This window comes from Hemitrygon akajei, chromosome 8, assembly GCF_048418815.1.
Source record: "Hemitrygon akajei chromosome 8, sHemAka1.3, whole genome shotgun sequence".
In the NCBI taxonomy this organism is placed as follows: Eukaryota; Metazoa; Chordata; class Chondrichthyes; order Myliobatiformes; family Dasyatidae; genus Hemitrygon; species Hemitrygon akajei.
Window position 1 is genome coordinate 90,074,203 of NC_133131.1, and position 17,243 is coordinate 90,091,445.

General features: G+C 39.0%; 1 protein-coding gene across 1 annotated transcript in view; it reads left to right on the plus strand.

Moving 5' to 3' along the window:
- LOC140732044 (thrombospondin type-1 domain-containing protein 7A-like) overlaps positions 1–17,243 on the plus strand; it is a 547,816-nt gene that overhangs the window by 361,876 nt on the left and 168,697 nt on the right. Inside the window, exons 9-10 of the mRNA XM_073054149.1 lie at positions 7,660–7,815; positions 8,883–9,086. Coding sequence (XP_072910250.1) covers positions 7,660–7,815; positions 8,883–9,086 — 360 coding nt within the window. The remainder of the gene's footprint in view (positions 1–7,659; positions 7,816–8,882; positions 9,087–17,243) is intronic.

Genomic DNA, 17,243 nt, shown 5'->3' on the forward strand with positions numbered 1-17,243 from the left:
AAAATAGGTGTTCCCCTAACATTATTTTGAAACAGTTGAGTTATTTGAGGATGAAGATCAGACTGAAAACTGCTGAAACTGAAAATCTGCATGACTTGTTAATTGATAGAAGCTAAAAATGCAAGAAAAATTCTCACAGATCAGACAGCATCAGTAGAAAGAGGGAATATTTCAGAAAGATGACCCTACACATTTCTATGTAACAAATATAACTACTCTACAGCAACAAAATCTTTGTAGATATTTGAACTGTGTATGTGTGGTGACCATCTCAGCAGCAGTACAGGGTTAACTTTACTTCTATGAAACTTCTAAGACCTTTAACTCTAAGAATCTTAAACAGTGGGAATTAATAGTGTAGAAGTCCTGGCTGTGTCACTGGTACAGGCAAAGGCATGAATTTGAGAATTTCAGTGCAGTCCTGCACTTTGCTTATGTGCAGTTTAGGATTAATCACTCATTAGAATGGGCCTTGACTTTGAAAGTTATGTAAGAGATGTGACAAAGAATCAGTTGTTTATTGACTTATTCTGTTTCCAATGAAGAATATTCACTTTTTCACTCTATTACACCAAGTTAAATGTTACCCAGCTGTAACCTAATTACATTCATTAATTTGGAATGATGCAAACAAACGATTTCCCCAGGTCATACTTGATTCACTCTCTCCTCTTCACTTAAGCGTTTTTTCCCTTCCACCAACAACCTCCACCCACACCGCTGTGTCTGTGCAACAATATCAATTAAAATAAAAGCACGCACGCAGGAGATTGCTTTAACTGGTGTATTGACAATGTAACAAGTGAGAGAGAGCGAGAAATGAAAAAGGAATGTGTATGCGTAGACAACAGATCATATGTAGTGCTAAGGGTAGTCAATCCTCTTAAAAACAAATAGATCCATACATTACCCTTCCTCCCCCTTTAGATTAATATCATAGAAGACCATAGGTACAAAACATTCAATTTCCCTTTCACAAACTATATTCAAATAAACATGCTTTCACAATAACAATCCATAACTAACTTCACAACTCTGAAGATCCAGTCTTTTGAGTGGAGCTCTGCTTCTTTCTAGATAGTGCCCCTGGAGCTGTGGAACGGCATCAGGTTTGGCAGGTGTCTTATCTAAGGCAATGCTCTCGGTTTCCGGTGTCACGTTGTTGTCAGTGACACGATCATCACTGAGAGGAAAGTCTGGTGGCTGTAATCTGTCCATTTTGATGGACGCAATCAACTCAGGTGTGTTCTTCGGTCCAACATCCACTGTGTACTTTAGTGGTCCAGTTCCTGTAGCTATCCTACAGGATGTCTGCTTGTCTTCTCACTAATCACGCGCTTGGACTTCCTGTGCAACATTGAAGCTCCTTGCTGATTCATTTGTGACTACCTGAACTGTTTATTCTCCACTTCCCTCCATAAATCTGATTTCAGGAGGTTTAAGCAAGATCTCAGATTCCTGCTCATGAGCAGCATTGCAGGTGTTTGACTTGTTGTCGTATTAACATGGTTACAAAACACAAAAAAAAGTTGCCCACCTTGTGCTGTAGGGAAATATCCTCCTTGTCCGTAGCTTTAATGGACTTTCTGGAGGTTTGGATAAGCCTTTCTGCTAATTCATCTGTTGCTGGTTGGTGAGGAAGTGACTTGAAATGTCCAGTGCCATTTTACTTCATGAACAGTTGGAACTCTTCTGACATGCATTGTGGTCTGTTGTCATTCACAAATTGTCTTGGTAAATTGTTTCTGGCAAAAGTTCTCAGAGTGAAGACAAACTTGGCTGAGGTGGATGACTCCATTGGTATAACTTCCAGCCACTTTGAATGAGCATCTTCAGCGATCAGAAACATGGAGTCCATGAATGGCCCAGAAAAGTCGATATGTACTCTTTGCCATGGTAACAACAGCCACTCCCACAGGTGTAACAAAACTTGTGGAGGTGCATTTTGTGTTTTTTGGCATCCCAAACAGCTTTTAGTCAAGTTTCAATCTGTTTATCTATTCCCTCCTCAAACATTTTCTCATTGCATTTCGCAGCTGTGCCATTCTCTGGTTAGTGCTAACATTTGGACTGTATTTTTCTGTTAATGCCACATTAAGAGCTTTGATTGAATGCTGGTCTAGTTGGATCTTCTCAACCATTCACGTCCAAAAAGTGCTGGCCCTCCACTTATCAAAATATTAAGTTTTAACTGTTGTGTTTGGTGCATTTAGTTTCAGTTTGACTTTGGGAGATACTTTTTCATCTGTGTAAGTCTATAACATCTCTGAGGTCTTATCTTATGGTATCTTAGAAAACAGTCTGTTGTAGCCAATCTGAAATTATAGATGAAGTTGATCCTGTATCCAGCTCCATTTTCAGTTTTACACCAGACACATCTATTGTGATCCATATTATATTGTGATCTGCTTCAGTAATACTAAGCATGACAGTTCACCTTTGTCAAACTCTATGTTGTTTGATTCTGTTTTACAATCAGTAACTTTATGCCCTATAATGAATAAATTTTGTTTGGGCTTCGAGTCAAGTACAGTACCTATTTTAACCGATGTTTTGATAACAAACATGGCCATCTTCATCAGGGATGATGCCTGGCCATGTCTAGTCCAGTGGTATGTATACCCCTAGTAAACACAAAGTACACTGCAGATGCTGTGGTCAAATCAACACACACAAACAAGCTGGATCAACTCAGCAGGTTGGGCATCATTCGCTGAAAGGAGCAGTTAACGTTTCGGGCCAAGACCCTTCGTCAGGACTGAAGAAGGAGGGGATAGGCAGGAGAGGTGAAGAAGGAATGTAAGGGGAAAGCACTATGGGTAGTAGGAGAAGGAAGAATCATGAGAGAGGTGATAGGAAGCTAGAAGAGGAGGCAGACTGAAAGTGGGATGGGGGAAGGGAGAGGGAGGGAATTACCGGAAGTTGGAGAATTCGATGTTTATACCAAGGGGCTGGAGACTACCCAGATGGTATATGAGGTGTTGCTCCTCCAACCTGAGTTTTGCCTCATTATGGCAGTAGAGGAGGCCATGTGTGGACTTATCCGAATGGGAATGTGAAGCAGAGTTGAAGTGGGTGGCAACCGGGAGATCCTGTCTGTTGTGGCGGACAGAGCGGAGGTGCTCAACGAAACGGTCCCCCAATCTGCGTCGGGTCTCTTCTAGCTGCCTATCACCTCTCTCATGATTCTACCTTCTCCTACTACCCATAGTGCTTTCCCCTTACATTCCTTCTTCACCTCTCCTGCCTATCCCCTCCTTCTTCAGTCCTGACGAAGGGTCTTGGCCCGAAACGTTAACTGCTCCTTTCAGCGAATGATGCCCAACCTGCTGAGTTGATCCAGCTTGTTTGTGTGTGTTGATTTGACCACAGCATCTGCAGTGTACTTTGTGTTTACTATAGTTTAACTAGTGACACTTTGAATACAGTGCAGCCATGAGTTCAGAAGGCTTATGGCCTTGGACTCTGTTTCTCATTTCTAACCCTGTCTTGTTTCTCATTCTAATCATTCTTGTTTTTGTGCATCATAGTCTCCTGCCTGATGGTAGAAAGACAAAGAGGATGCTGGATGGACAGGGGAGATCCTTTGTAATACTAAGGGCCCTGTGTTTACAGCACTCCTGATAAATGTCCCCGATGGATAGCAGGGAAGTCCCTATGATCCTCTTAGGTGTTCTCACAGTCCTTTGTAGGAACTTCAGGTTCAAAGCTCGACTGCACCCATACCAGATGGGGATGCAACTTGTCAGGACTCCCTCAATGGAGCTCCTGTAAAGCACAATTAAGATGTGTGGTGTGGGGGTAGAAAGCCTTGCTTGCCTCAATCTTCTTGGGAGGTGGAGATCCTGCTGTTCGGGGAGGTGATATTAAGGGACTGGGTGAGGTCATCCATGATGTGAACACTCAGGAACTTGGTGCTGGTATCTCGCTCCATAGAGAAGCCTTGTATTCACCGAGGGGAATAGTTAGTCTGCACCTTCCTGAAGTCCACAATGACTTCCTTGGTCTTCTCCACATTCAGGCTTGGGTCGTTCTTCGCACACCAATCCACTAGATGCTTCACTTCCTCTCTATACTCCGACTCATCATCGTTCTTGATATGACCAACCACCATTGCACCATCTGCAAACTTGATGACACAGTTTGAGCTGGATCCTATGACACAGTAACGCCTCAGCTGTGTGAAAAGCAGTGGGATGAGTGCACAGCCTTGGGGAGCACCTATGCTCACCGTAATTTGACTAAAGATGTTGTTGCCTACATGGACCGACTGTGATCTTACTGTTAAGAAGTCCATATCCAATTGCAGAGGGAGGTGTTGAGATCCAGTGAGGACAGTTTCCCCACCAGTTTCTGGGGTATGATGGTGTTGAATGCCAAACTGAAGCCTATCAACAGCAGTCTGGCATATGAGACCCCATTTTCCAGCTTTCCATTTTACAACTGACCAATTTTTCTACACACCTGCTCCTCAAGTTCCTACTGATAACTTGGGTGAGGGGAGGTAGGAGTGTCTATAGCACTACCCCACTGGAGTGACCATCCCCTTGTTTCTAAGTTCTGTCCATGACACAACTGTTGTTGGTAGAATCTCAGATGGTGACAAGAAGGCGTACAGGAGTAAGATAGATCAGCTAGTTGAGTGATGCCACAACAACAACCTTGCACTCAACATCAGTAAGACCAAGGAACTGATTGTGAACTTCAGAAAGGGGAAGTCAAGGGAACATCCACCAGTCCTCATTGTGGGGTCAGCAATGAAAAGGGTGAGCATTTTCAAGATCCTGGGTGTCAGCATTTCTGAAGATTTATCCTGGGCCCAACACACTGATGTAGTTACAAAGCAGGGACAGCGGTGACTATATTTCATTAGGAGTTTGAGGAAATTTGATATGTTACCAAAGACTCTTGCAAATATCTACAGATGTACTGTGGAGAGCATTCAAATTGGTTGCATCACTGTCTGCTATCAAGGGGCACTGCACAGGATTGTAGAGTGTTTCAGACTCAGCCAGCTCCATTATGGGTGATAGCCTCCCCTTCATCGAGGCCATTTTCAAAGCACGATGCTTCAAAAAGGCAGCATCTATTATTAAGGTCCCGTACCACCCAGGATATGATCCCTTCTCGTTGCTGCATCAGAGAGGAGGTATAAGAGCCTAAAGACACCTCATGTAGGAGGAGCATTCCACTCTCTGAACTGCAATCCCACTTATACCAAATCAGGTATTCAGTGTGAACAGTAAAAATAAAGCTTGCTTCTGCCCCTTCACCAAAGCCTCTAAGCAAGGCCACAACTTTCCAACCTATGCTCCTGAAAGATCACAGCACTTAACCTTACAGTACCTTCTTCTTTATTGGATACAGTACCCTCCCAGTAACCACTCAACAAGCCTTTACAATGGCCCCAATAAATGGCGACTCTTTGCATGTAGCTCCAATAGACATCATCAAATATTCCCATTTAGGACTACTACAGCAGAAATCCACCTTCACAGCCATGGGTACTTTAGTCAGCAGCATTGTTTTAAAATGTTTCGGGTTGCGAATGCAGTTCCCCTTTAATAAGAGACCGAAAGCGGGACAGCGCGCTGCTGTACAGCTGCTTTTGAAACACCGAGGCCTTAAAATCTCACTACCAATTATCCTGTAGGCAAATGTACCAGAGGGGCATCAAGGACTGCTATGTATTTGCTTCATGGAGTCTTGCCTTATTTACCTGAGACAAATTCATCCCATCCCATAAAATGTAACAGTAAAAATCCACTGTTCTTGCAAACTAGGGACATTAGTGTTGCTGGAATGGCAGAACCTTGAAACTTTTGGATAATACACTTATTACAGACCCATGCTTTTATTTAGATTGGTAAATTGGCTTATTATTGCCCAAGGTATTCATTACAACAGTGCACTGATTGTATATAGTAAAACAATAAACAGAGTGCAGAATAAAGTCTTATGGTTACCGAGGTGAAAGGTCAAATGAGGTAGATTGTGCGGTCAAGAGTCCATTTTCATCATTCTGCATTATTTTTGAGTGTAACAAGGTACAATAAATAAAAATTCTAGTGAACTTCATAAATCTAATAGAATCACAGAAAGCAATTCTCTGGAGACCTTAAAGGCATGCAGGAAACAGAACACAGTGAGTTTAAAGGGAAAGAGGAAAAAGAAAACATCACCAAGTGGGCCAGATGCCCAAGCATCAGGATTTCTGAATAATCAGCCCATAAATTATTGAAGTTTCATTGCACTTTGTTATGTTTTGCAGCAGCAGTACAATACAATGCATAAAAAATTACTATAAATTACACAGAATATATACAAGTAAATAAGTAGCACAGTAAAAGAGGGCAAAAATGTGATTAACTGGCATATCTGTTCTCAATTCTGGTTATTGGAGTCAATATAACAATTGTTCTAAAAATAATTATTCTTAGAAAACATTTGCCAATACAGGCTACAAATCTACATATATACTTAGAGGCCACTTTATCATGTACATCCTGTACCTAATAAAGGTCCACTGAGTCTATGCTTTAGTATTATGTGTCCTACAACAAGATGCATGACACAAGGATTTTTAATTCTAATTACTTACCTTTCCCTGTAGGGATACGGCAGTTCTCCACTTTTCTAATGTGATTACATAGCATCAGTCTTGTATTATCAGTTTTGTTTATGGCATCAACAATCATTCTGTCAGAGTAGCACAACTGGTCAAGGGAATGTTACAATGGCATAGGACTTGCATATGTATCTTAGACCATAATTTCCTGGACTTTTTGTGTAACATTAATCAATAATTTGGGACTTTTGGTCACACAGTGTAAGTATTATTTTTAATTACTGCTCTAGTTTGGAAATTGCAAATGGGCAAGAGTGCATGAAATGTTGTAATTTCAGTGCGCAATTGAATATTTTACCATGCCTTTGGTGACACACCAATACTTTGCCTTTTTGAAGCATCCAGAGTCATCAAAAGCACTCTAGGAAATATTGCATTTATATACTAAGTTTCATCTCCTATAATAAAATGCTTCCCAGCTTTGGCAGTATGGTCAATTTTATAATGTTTGTTCGAACATACAGTACAAGTTTAATTTGCCTATGTTTTGTTGAAGCCCTTTGAGACCAAAAGCAAGGACTTCCCTATGAACAGTGAAGAGAGAAGGTGATATAAGACTTCTCAAACCTTATTCTTCCTTTTCCTAACTGATTTTGTTGCATGTTTTGAGCATTCCGAGGGGGCTCTAAGATTCCTACTCCATCTTCAGAAACTCTTGAGACATTTATATGCAAATAAGACAAAGTTTGTATTTCTTGATTATATTCAATAATAACTAAAAGTACATGATGGTGGAAAATGGTGAGATAGATGAATTATTGCACTGTTAAGATAAGTTGAGGTAATGGTATTTTCTCCATTATTCTTCCAGTAAGGAGATACACTGGTCATGAACAATTTCTTTAAAGGGAATTTTAGCAATCCAATTTCTCCAAAAACATCAAACAAACATACCACAAATAAAATCAAGAGGTTATTACTCATCATTCAGAGTACACTACAAAGAATGATATACTTCAGTATGCTCCAGTTATTAAATGAAACATTTTACATGTATAAATTAACAAAAAAAAATTTGTTTATGTTTTCAGCTTCAAAACCTGTTGACAGCAAGTTGTGCACTGGAGCCACACCAAACACTACACAAATGTGTCAGATTGCATGTCCAATTGAATGTGAAGTATCATCTTGGTCGGCTTGGGGACCATGTACCTATGAAAACTGTCAAGATCCACAGGGAAAGAAAGGTGAGTTGAATCTCAATTTGAGTTGCATATTGGTGGACAAAGTTTTTGAACTATTTCTTATTATTCAAAGAATTCAGGTCAATTGAGGAAGTGGATATTACTAAACAATAGTTTTTGAATTTATATTTAGGGTTTCTTTAGTGTTCTTTTTCTCTGTACTATTTTTTCAATTTTATGGTGGATCTCTGTGCAATAAATTTAACAAAATTATTCAGGTGTTTTTAATGAAAAGTAATTAACATTTCCTATCAGCCACAGCACAGAGGAAATCACCTCATTTAGGATCTGCATAGCAATTTTTTTTGAGATACAAATAATGGAAGAGCTAGACTCAATATGAAGTATTTTGTTCAGACTGTTTTCAAAGACTACAGATGTTTTTCATTAATTTTAATACAATGTAATCGAATGCACTGATGAAATTTTAAAAAGATGCAAATGTTAGACACAAGAGGTTCTGCAGATGCTGATAATCTTCAGCAACAAGCACAAAATGCTTCAGAAACTCAGCAGATCAGGCAGTGTCCATGGAGGGAAATAAGCAGTTGATATTTTGGGCTGAGACTCTTCATCAAGAGTGGAACGGAAGGGGTTAAAACCCAGTAGAAAAAGGTGGGTGAAGGGGTTGGAATTCAAGCAGGTGATAGGTGAAGTGGAAGGTAAGTGGGGGAAGGAAATGATTAAAAAGCTGGGAGGTGGTAGGCAGAAGAGGTAAAAGAGGGTTGAAGAAAAAGAAATCTATTCAGAGAAGACAGTGGACCATGGAAAAAAGGGAAGGAAGGAAGAAGCCAAAGGAGGGGATAGGGAGGTCATGAGGGCAGAAGAGAAGGGGTGAGATGCATGCCAGACAATATTCAATTTCATCAGTGAGTTTATATATTACCTATCAAAACTAAGTAAAGCTGGTTCTGCAATTCTTCATTTGAAAGTATCCTCCCTTATGAGATGGTTTTTCCATGTATACTGATTTTTTAAAGTATTTATACAACTTATTATAGATTCATTTTTATTACTTCTATATGTTTTGTGAATAGAAAAATGAAATGTCAAATTATTTCTTCTGTCAGGATTTAAACTGCGGAAACGACAGATTACCAATGAGCCTACTGGTGGGATTGGAAACTGTCCACACTTAAATGAAGCGATTCTTTGTGACAACCCGTCATGTTATAGCTGGCAGGTTGTGAAATTGAGCGAATGCTTCCCCAGCAATGACAGTGAATGTGGACCGGGCATCCAAATACCTGAAGTTCAATGCATCGACAGCAACAGTAAGACACTTACAACTTATTTTATGAATGTATGCCTGAGGCTTTCCTTTCGCTTGAATGCCGAAGCAAACATATTTCATCTACCAGGAAGATTAGGTGGTGGGCTGAGTTTCTGATTTATTGCTATCTCTGATGTTACCTGGCATTATCTAAATTCCCTGATTGAAGGCTCCCTTAGCTTCAGTCTCTGTCGTAGTAAATGATTTATTTAGATTGATATTTAAGATCTGTAAGAATTGGCACCTGCATGGCAAGACATTTTTTTTCCTCTATGGTGCCTACATTCAATATCTGATTTCATCTTCTGTGTTTGCATCTTGCTTACCCTAGAATGGTTACTGGAAGTTCTGTCATCTGTGACTGTGGCTGGTACATCAAAATGAATCCCATACTGACAGGATCACTGCTTCTTGTCTGGGAGTTTTAAGTTTGTTGTATGATTTAAGTTGGAGTTGTCCTTCATCATTTTTGAAGAATAGCTGGAAAAAAACTGGCAACTTTAAGCAAAGCAAAAGTAGAATTGTTGGTGTGAGAAAATGAAAGATGTTACACAATGTACTGGAGGTTGAGTGAACTTGGCCTTTTCTCCTTAAAGTAACGGAGGATAAGAGGTGACCTGATAGAGGTTTATATGATGAGAGGTATTGATCATGTGGATGGTCAGAGGTTTTTTTCCCAGGGCTGAAATAGCTAACACAAGGGGGCATGGTGTTAAGGTGCTTGGAAGTAGGTACAGAGAGGATATCAGGGGTAAGTTTTTCACACAGAGTGTGGTGGGTGTGTGGAATGCACTGCCGGTGGAAGTGGTGGAGGTTGATCAATAGGGTCTTTTAAGAGACTCTTAGATAGGTCCATGAAGCTTAGAAAAATAGAGGGCTATGTAGTAGGGTAATTCTAGGCAGTTTCTAGAGTAGGTTACATGGTTGGCACAGCATTTTGGGCTGAAGGTCCTGTAATGTACTGTAGATTTCTATGATCTAAGTTCATGCCAGTAGTGCCAATGTGGACCACAATCTCTGGTTGCTCACCTTCCCCTTTCAGAATGTCTTGTACTTGTTCAGGAACGTCCTTGACTCTGGAACCAGAGAGGGAACACATCATCCTGGAGTCTCACTCGTGTCTACAGAAGTGCCTTTCTGTGCCCCTGATTATAGTGCCCCCTATCGCTATCATTTGCCCACACTTTGACCTTCTCTGTTATATAACAGAGCCTGTGTCCTGGCCGCTGCTTTTGCTTTCCTTCAACAGTATTCAAACATTATACCCTTTGGAGAGGGGAATGGCACCTTCTGTAGTACCTGTCTTGCTCTCTTGGTAGTCATCCATTGATCTGTCTGAACCTGCATTGTAACCACCCCCCTGAAACTTCTATCTAAGATACTTTCTGCCTCCTGTTTGCTCCTCAGAGTCCAATTGCTGCTTCAACCTTCACATTTCAATGCTTGGAAAAAAAACAATAATCTTACATTTGTTTAGGAATGTACAGGCAAATTCAGATTTTATGGGAGAATGTGCACTTATCTCCTGTGCAGCTGAAATCAGAAATATGAAAAACATATTTAAAGAAAATCCAATAGTAAAAGTGAAAGGAGAGTGCCACTCGTGCATCACTCCTTGTTTTTACTGGAAGGTGGTAGTTTTAAGAGAAGAGTATGAGGGGTGCGGGGTAAGAAGTGCAAGGAACCAGGACTTGGCCTGACAAGGAGGGATTGAATAACTGATACTGGTCCTGGTAGAGACAGAAAACAAGATAATCACAGATTTGTGAAGTGATTGTTTGAATTCATATCGAACATTGATTGGAATGTTTTAATGTACTTGCAGGTTAAAAAATAAACATAATCATCTCCCAGAGTATTGGTGCCAAAATATTATGTTAGCTCTTAAAAAATCAATTGGAACTATGAAATATTGATAATGTATGCTCATCTGAAATGGCTGATCTTGACTTAATGCTAAATTGATTGACTGCGAACAAACAAGTTTCAAGAAAACAAAAAAAAACAGAAATAGTCCAGTAGCTTTTGTAGAGAGGCACACAGTGCAAACCTTTACAGGTCAGTGACCCAGCATTAGAACTTAGTTGGATCCAAAACATGAACGATGGAGTTTAAATTTTAAATCATGTGGAATAAGTTGGATATGATTGTTTTAGTCAGAGCAATGATCCAAATAATTTAAATGCAATTCTATTTATGCTAGTTGCTGGTACGTAATGTATTTAAATTTCAGAAAAAAAAATAACCAAGCACTTGTTTTTCTGAAGCTGAAAAACATTCATAAATTTACAATGTATTACTAATTAGCAGGGCTACCTGAAAATATTTTACAAGATTAAGATTTTCTTTGTGAAATTAGATGGTGTAGAAAGATTGCTACTGATAAGTTGTAATTATAGTAAACAAAAGCATAGCAAAAAATAAAGTTTTAGTGAAATTGAGTAAGAAACAAAAGATTGAGTCCTTCACAATTTTGCTGTTTTATAAATTCATATAAGTAATAACAGTCATGCAAAATAGTTTTAATGTAACCATGCAGAAATTTCAATTGAATTGATAACAGTAAGCTCACAGCTGTGTCATTAAAATGAACAATTGTGAAGAGACAACTGCAATTTTTGTGGGCTACATGAAGCGGCTTCACATTGGAATTATTTATAAGAAATGTCATGTTGATTACTTGCACAGATTTAATATCTAAATAAGCAAAACATACCAAACAGCAGCCTACTAACCAGCTGCTAAAACTAATGAATATCCTACTGGAAAAAAAAACTGTAGGAAGAAATTGACAAGGAACATCACACAGAGTAGGTAGATAAAATTTTTTATTGTTCTTAATGGCTTTCCCATGGTAAATGCATAAAAGTTAATACAGTTATTTTGTTTTCCATGCAAGTCATTTTTCATATCCAGCAACAAATCACTCAACTGGAGTTACAGGAAATTTAAAAAATGCGTCCTGAACTTTAACAGTGCGGTGAATGGGGAAAATTTAATACTATTAAGAATTCCTCATTCTTCATATTTGAATATCTTCCATTTCTGTTAGACCGTGAGCCAGGACCCCAAATTTGGGCCACTGGTACCAACTGGGGAGGAATAATTCTTATAGTGATTTTTGACAAGGTATACACCCCTAGTGCTGGAAAATATGTGATAGCTTTGCAGCAGTGATAGCTCTCTGTGCTGAAGTAGAGATCAGTCTCCATTGAGGACCAAGAACTGGAAGTATATGTAGCAGATGCACATGTAGGCCCACAGCCTCTCCCAACCAGGGAACACTGTATCCAGAAAGCCAAGGAAGCTGCTCTTCTTGCCTGCAAGAAGAACCTGGTGTGGACACTTGAAAGGCAAACAAATCCAGAGAATCAGACAATCCCAAGCTGGACTGGTTTTAATATCAGTGCCAGGGACCAAGAACCAATCTCACAAGATATTGTTGGGTAAAACTTCTGACCAGCAACAGGGCAACTCAGGACACATTCTTAGAGTTGGACCAGGAATGGGACCTCTCCCCAGAACTGATGGACAAACTGGAGGCATTTACATGTCTCCTGTATGCCCCAAAAGCATCGACCACAAAGGTGAATGAGCTCAGGTATCACCTTTTCTGTGCAATAAAAGGTGAAATCGAAAGTCATCAACTCCCACCATGCAAGGACTGCTTAACAAAACATGCACAGTGAGCCAACTACCAGGCTGGTAAATGGAGAAGATGTTTGGAGAAGGACCCACGAGTGCCAAGCCCTGTTGGCAGAGGATGGAAGATGGGGAGAGAAAAGGAAGCTGAACAGTTGGTGGTGCACTGGATGGAAGGCCAGCCAACACCTGATGCTGTCCTGGATCTACTGGTCTGTAACTGTCTAAAAAATGTTCACTCCCAAGATGTATGTGTGTTGCAAATGGCCTCAGACGTACTGACATGTGTAGACTGGCAGACTGTGAGAACCAGGCATCCACCTCAGAGAGTGCGGAAAGTTCAGATGAAGATGTGGAAGACGTGGAAGACTTGGAAAATTATTATGATTATTAATAGGTTATGAAAGTATGGAAAGTAGTCTTTGATTAAATATATTCATTTTACAACCAAATGGGGCCTAGGTTATGGCCGTGTGGAACCCCACATTTGAATTATTGTACTGTAATTCTATATGCTATGACAAAACCTTAAGATTGTTTTGATTTGATACAACAATATGGAAAATATCATGACATTGATAAAACTCCAGAAATCTCTCCAAGTGAGGTTATTTACCTTGTTTGGGGGGGAGGGGGTGACATTTTCTGCTGTACTGATATTAATATGGAATATATACAAAAAGTGATTACTTATTTGAATTCCTGACTAAATTCTCTACAAATCCATGTGATTATATTTGTCCTAGGGTTTTTATTGACTTTTCCAAAATAAACAACAGACAAATAATTTTTCTAAAAATGAAATGATTCACTCTACTGAAATTGGACACTGTACTGCGAGTGCCACCAATGACATAGTTTTCAATGTAGAATTTTATAACAACATTTGATGAAAAGTGCTTGAACTCAGCTATCATTGTGACAAATTTCAATGTTGAGGGTCACTGAGGACAAAATACCACTAGATTGAATATATATGTTGTACTTTATATTGGCCACTTTTCAGAAATGCTTATTTTAGGGTATTGTCATAAAATGTATGACAGCACACATAAAGCTACCACTGGTGCAATGCTATCACATATTTTCTAATGCTAGAGATGGATAACTTGCCAAAAATCACTATGAGCATTATTCCCCTCAGATGGTACCGACCAACCCTACTGGCTCAAAGACTATGTGTTATTTCCTTCAGCCCTGCATCCTTCTGTAAACTTTAGTTACTTGCTTCACGTACATTCTTATTTCTTCGGCTTCTATCAGTGGTGTTGTTGAATGCAGCCAAGACCCTCAACAGCACTTGGCAACAAAGTAGCCATAGATTCCAGATTAACCACATAATCTCACCGGTGAACTGAACAACTGGATTTAAGTGCACAAGATATTCAAGGGCAAAAATAGAAAATGGAAAGCCGCCCTCATTCTACACCACTACACTTGGTCACGATCTGTTCCAAATTGTGCAATCACCGTATATCTGAAAGTAGAGAAACATTGCAAACTGGTGTTCACAGGAAATTAGTTAAATTGTTCTTTTCCTTGGGATGAAAAGATAGCGACTGTCAATCATGAACACAGTTCCTTTATCATTAAGCAGTAAATTGTACAAGGGTGGTTTTTTTTTTGCATTTTATTGACTTTTTTAAGCACCTTGTTTGCTTTTGGAAGTTGAATTACCCACCATGACAATGGGATTCTGCATTCCTTGGAAATTACAATTAAAAGGCTTTAAAGGTATTTATGTCATATTTGGTTACAAATATATAAGTCTATAATGAGAAGAAATCAAATTACATGTCAAAATTTCACTGCATTGTGTACATTATAGAATATTGATTTGTGGCTGGATTAGGTTGCGTTGAACCTAGTGTGTCATATTTCATTCTTCCAATAATTAAGACACAACTTTGTGCTTGAGATATGAACCTCCTGAAGTTGCAGTTGTTGATTTTAAACTTGCTACAAGGGAATGACAAAAGTGAAAACTCTTTAAATTCTTAATTAAAAAACCCATGCAGTGCAATCTACATATTTTCTTAGTTGTTGCTTGCAGTCTGATTTCTCTAAATCAATTGGAAAATAAAAATCAATTTTCACTAAAGTTTCCATGATAATCCTGCAACTAAGACTTTAGAAAGAGGCCAGCAAACTAAATACATCATTCATATTTTGCAAGATGATTTGTGGTACAAATTATTAAAAATAATTTCAATAAAATCATTGTCACTGAAGGAGAAATTTAAAAACAGATTTGGATTAATTTGTTTCCACACGTATATCAAAATATCTGCTGAAATACGCCATTTGTATTAACAATCAACACAGCCCAAGGATGTGTTGGGGCAGCCCACAAGTGTCCCCACACATTCCAGTGCCAACATAGCTCGGCAGGACAACATAGAATGTAACAAAAAGAACACAACAAGCAACAAAACAAGACCCTTACTTCCTTCCAACTCCACACACCTTTGGTGTGATCACTGAGTATGAAATCAGGACTGTAAATATTTAAACCAATGTAATTTATTCAGGCACATTCATGGCTCTCAAGTTCATAGCTCTAAATGAGTGCAGTACAACTTGTGTGCACTAAAATAGTGTGTTCAAGCACCATTTACATGTAATCCAAAAGATGGTTATAAAGGAAAAAGTTTTATTAAATGGACTTTTAAAAATCTAATAAGCCATGAATATTTTAATAGGAATTTTACTGATTTCAAAATAATTATTCCATTTAAAATTGTCCTGAAAGAGCCTAAATGGTAAAATTACAGTATTTTACATTAATCAAAATGAACACATCAAAGCCTATGAGATCAGACAATGACCCATCTGTGGTATTGAAAATTTGTACTCCAGAGCTACGTATAGCTTCAACAAGCTGTTGGAGAGCAGCTATAATATTGACATGTACTTAATAATGTGGAAAACTGCCAAGATTTGTCCTGCTTTTATAGAAGAAAATCACAAGACAACCTGCCCAGTCAGTAACTCTCAATGATCAGCAGATTCACAGAAGCTATCATTAAGAGAGTTATTACTCCCAACTCACTCCACTCCAGACTACATGGACCAAGCAGCAGTATTCCAGAGATGAAGTGAAATTGATGGCCCTTGACCTCAAGGTAATATTTGACTGAGTGTGGCATCAAGGTGCCTCTGATAAAACTGAAGTCGGTTAGAACAAAGGGGAATATAATCCAATGGCTGGAACCATACCTTACACAAAGAAATGTGGTGGTTGTTGAAGATCAACCTCTCTTGCTGAAGGACATCACTGCAGGAGTGCCACAGGACATTCTTCATCAATGATCTTCTTGCCATCAAATTGTTAAAAAATGTGGAATCTTGCTGATGTTTGCATATTGTTCAATCCTGTTCAACACATTTCAAAAATGAAGTATCAAGACTAACACAACATTCTGAAATGGACTCATATGAAACTTACAATATTTGTACCATGCATTGACAATTTCCAAAGGTGGAAGCAGTCTAATATATGGGACTAGCAGAGCTTTAAGAACTGAATGTTTCTTCTGGTTTGAGTATAATTCATTATTGTGCCATCTATGTTGTTGATAATTGGCTGTTTTCAATAAAGGTTGTTAACAGATGTTGTAGTATGTGAAGAGAAGTGAGTGCAGTTACTATTACAAGGGAGAATGTGCTCAAAAAACTGAAAGACCTAGAGGTACACAATTCATCCGGACCAGAGGAATTGCACCCTAGGGTTCTGAAAGAGGTAACATTAGAGATTGTGGTGGCATTAGAAATTATCTTTCAGAAATCATTGGACTCTGGCATGGTGCCAGAGGACTGGAAAATTGAAAATGCCACTCCACTCTTTAAGAAAGGAGGAAGGCAGCAGAAAAGAAATTATAGACCAGTTAGCCTGACCTCAGTGGTTGAGAAGATCATAGAGTCAGTTGTTGAAGACAAGGTGATGGAGTACTTGGTGACACAGGGCAAGATAGTACAAAGTCAGTACGGTTTCCTTAAGGGAAAATCCTGCCTAACGAACCTGTTGGAATTCTTTGAGCATATTACAAGTAGGATAGATCACAAGATCACAAGACAAAAGAGCAGAAGTAGGCCATTCGGCCCATCGAGTCTGCTCCGCCACTCCATCATGAGCTAAACTATTCTCTCGTCTAGTTCCAATTTCCGGCTTTAGATAAAGGGGATGCAGTGAATGTTGTACAATGTTTTTGTGTTATTTATTTAATTAGGTTCTCTTTATATAGCATTAAGACTTACATGAAGATGTGATCACATTTTAGTTCGTATTTATGTAGGAACAAAGAAAATTATATAGGGTTTACAAACTTTCTAGCACCACTGTATATGCAGTGATGTAAAATGGGCAGTTGAATTGCAATCACACAATTATGCATTTAGGGTGAGTTTTCCCTATGTGTGATAGTTGGTAATCTAGTATTACATGTATTTGTTGGATAAAGTATGTGAAATTTTGCTTTCAGTAACTGGTGTGACCCACTTGTGCAGCAATACCTCC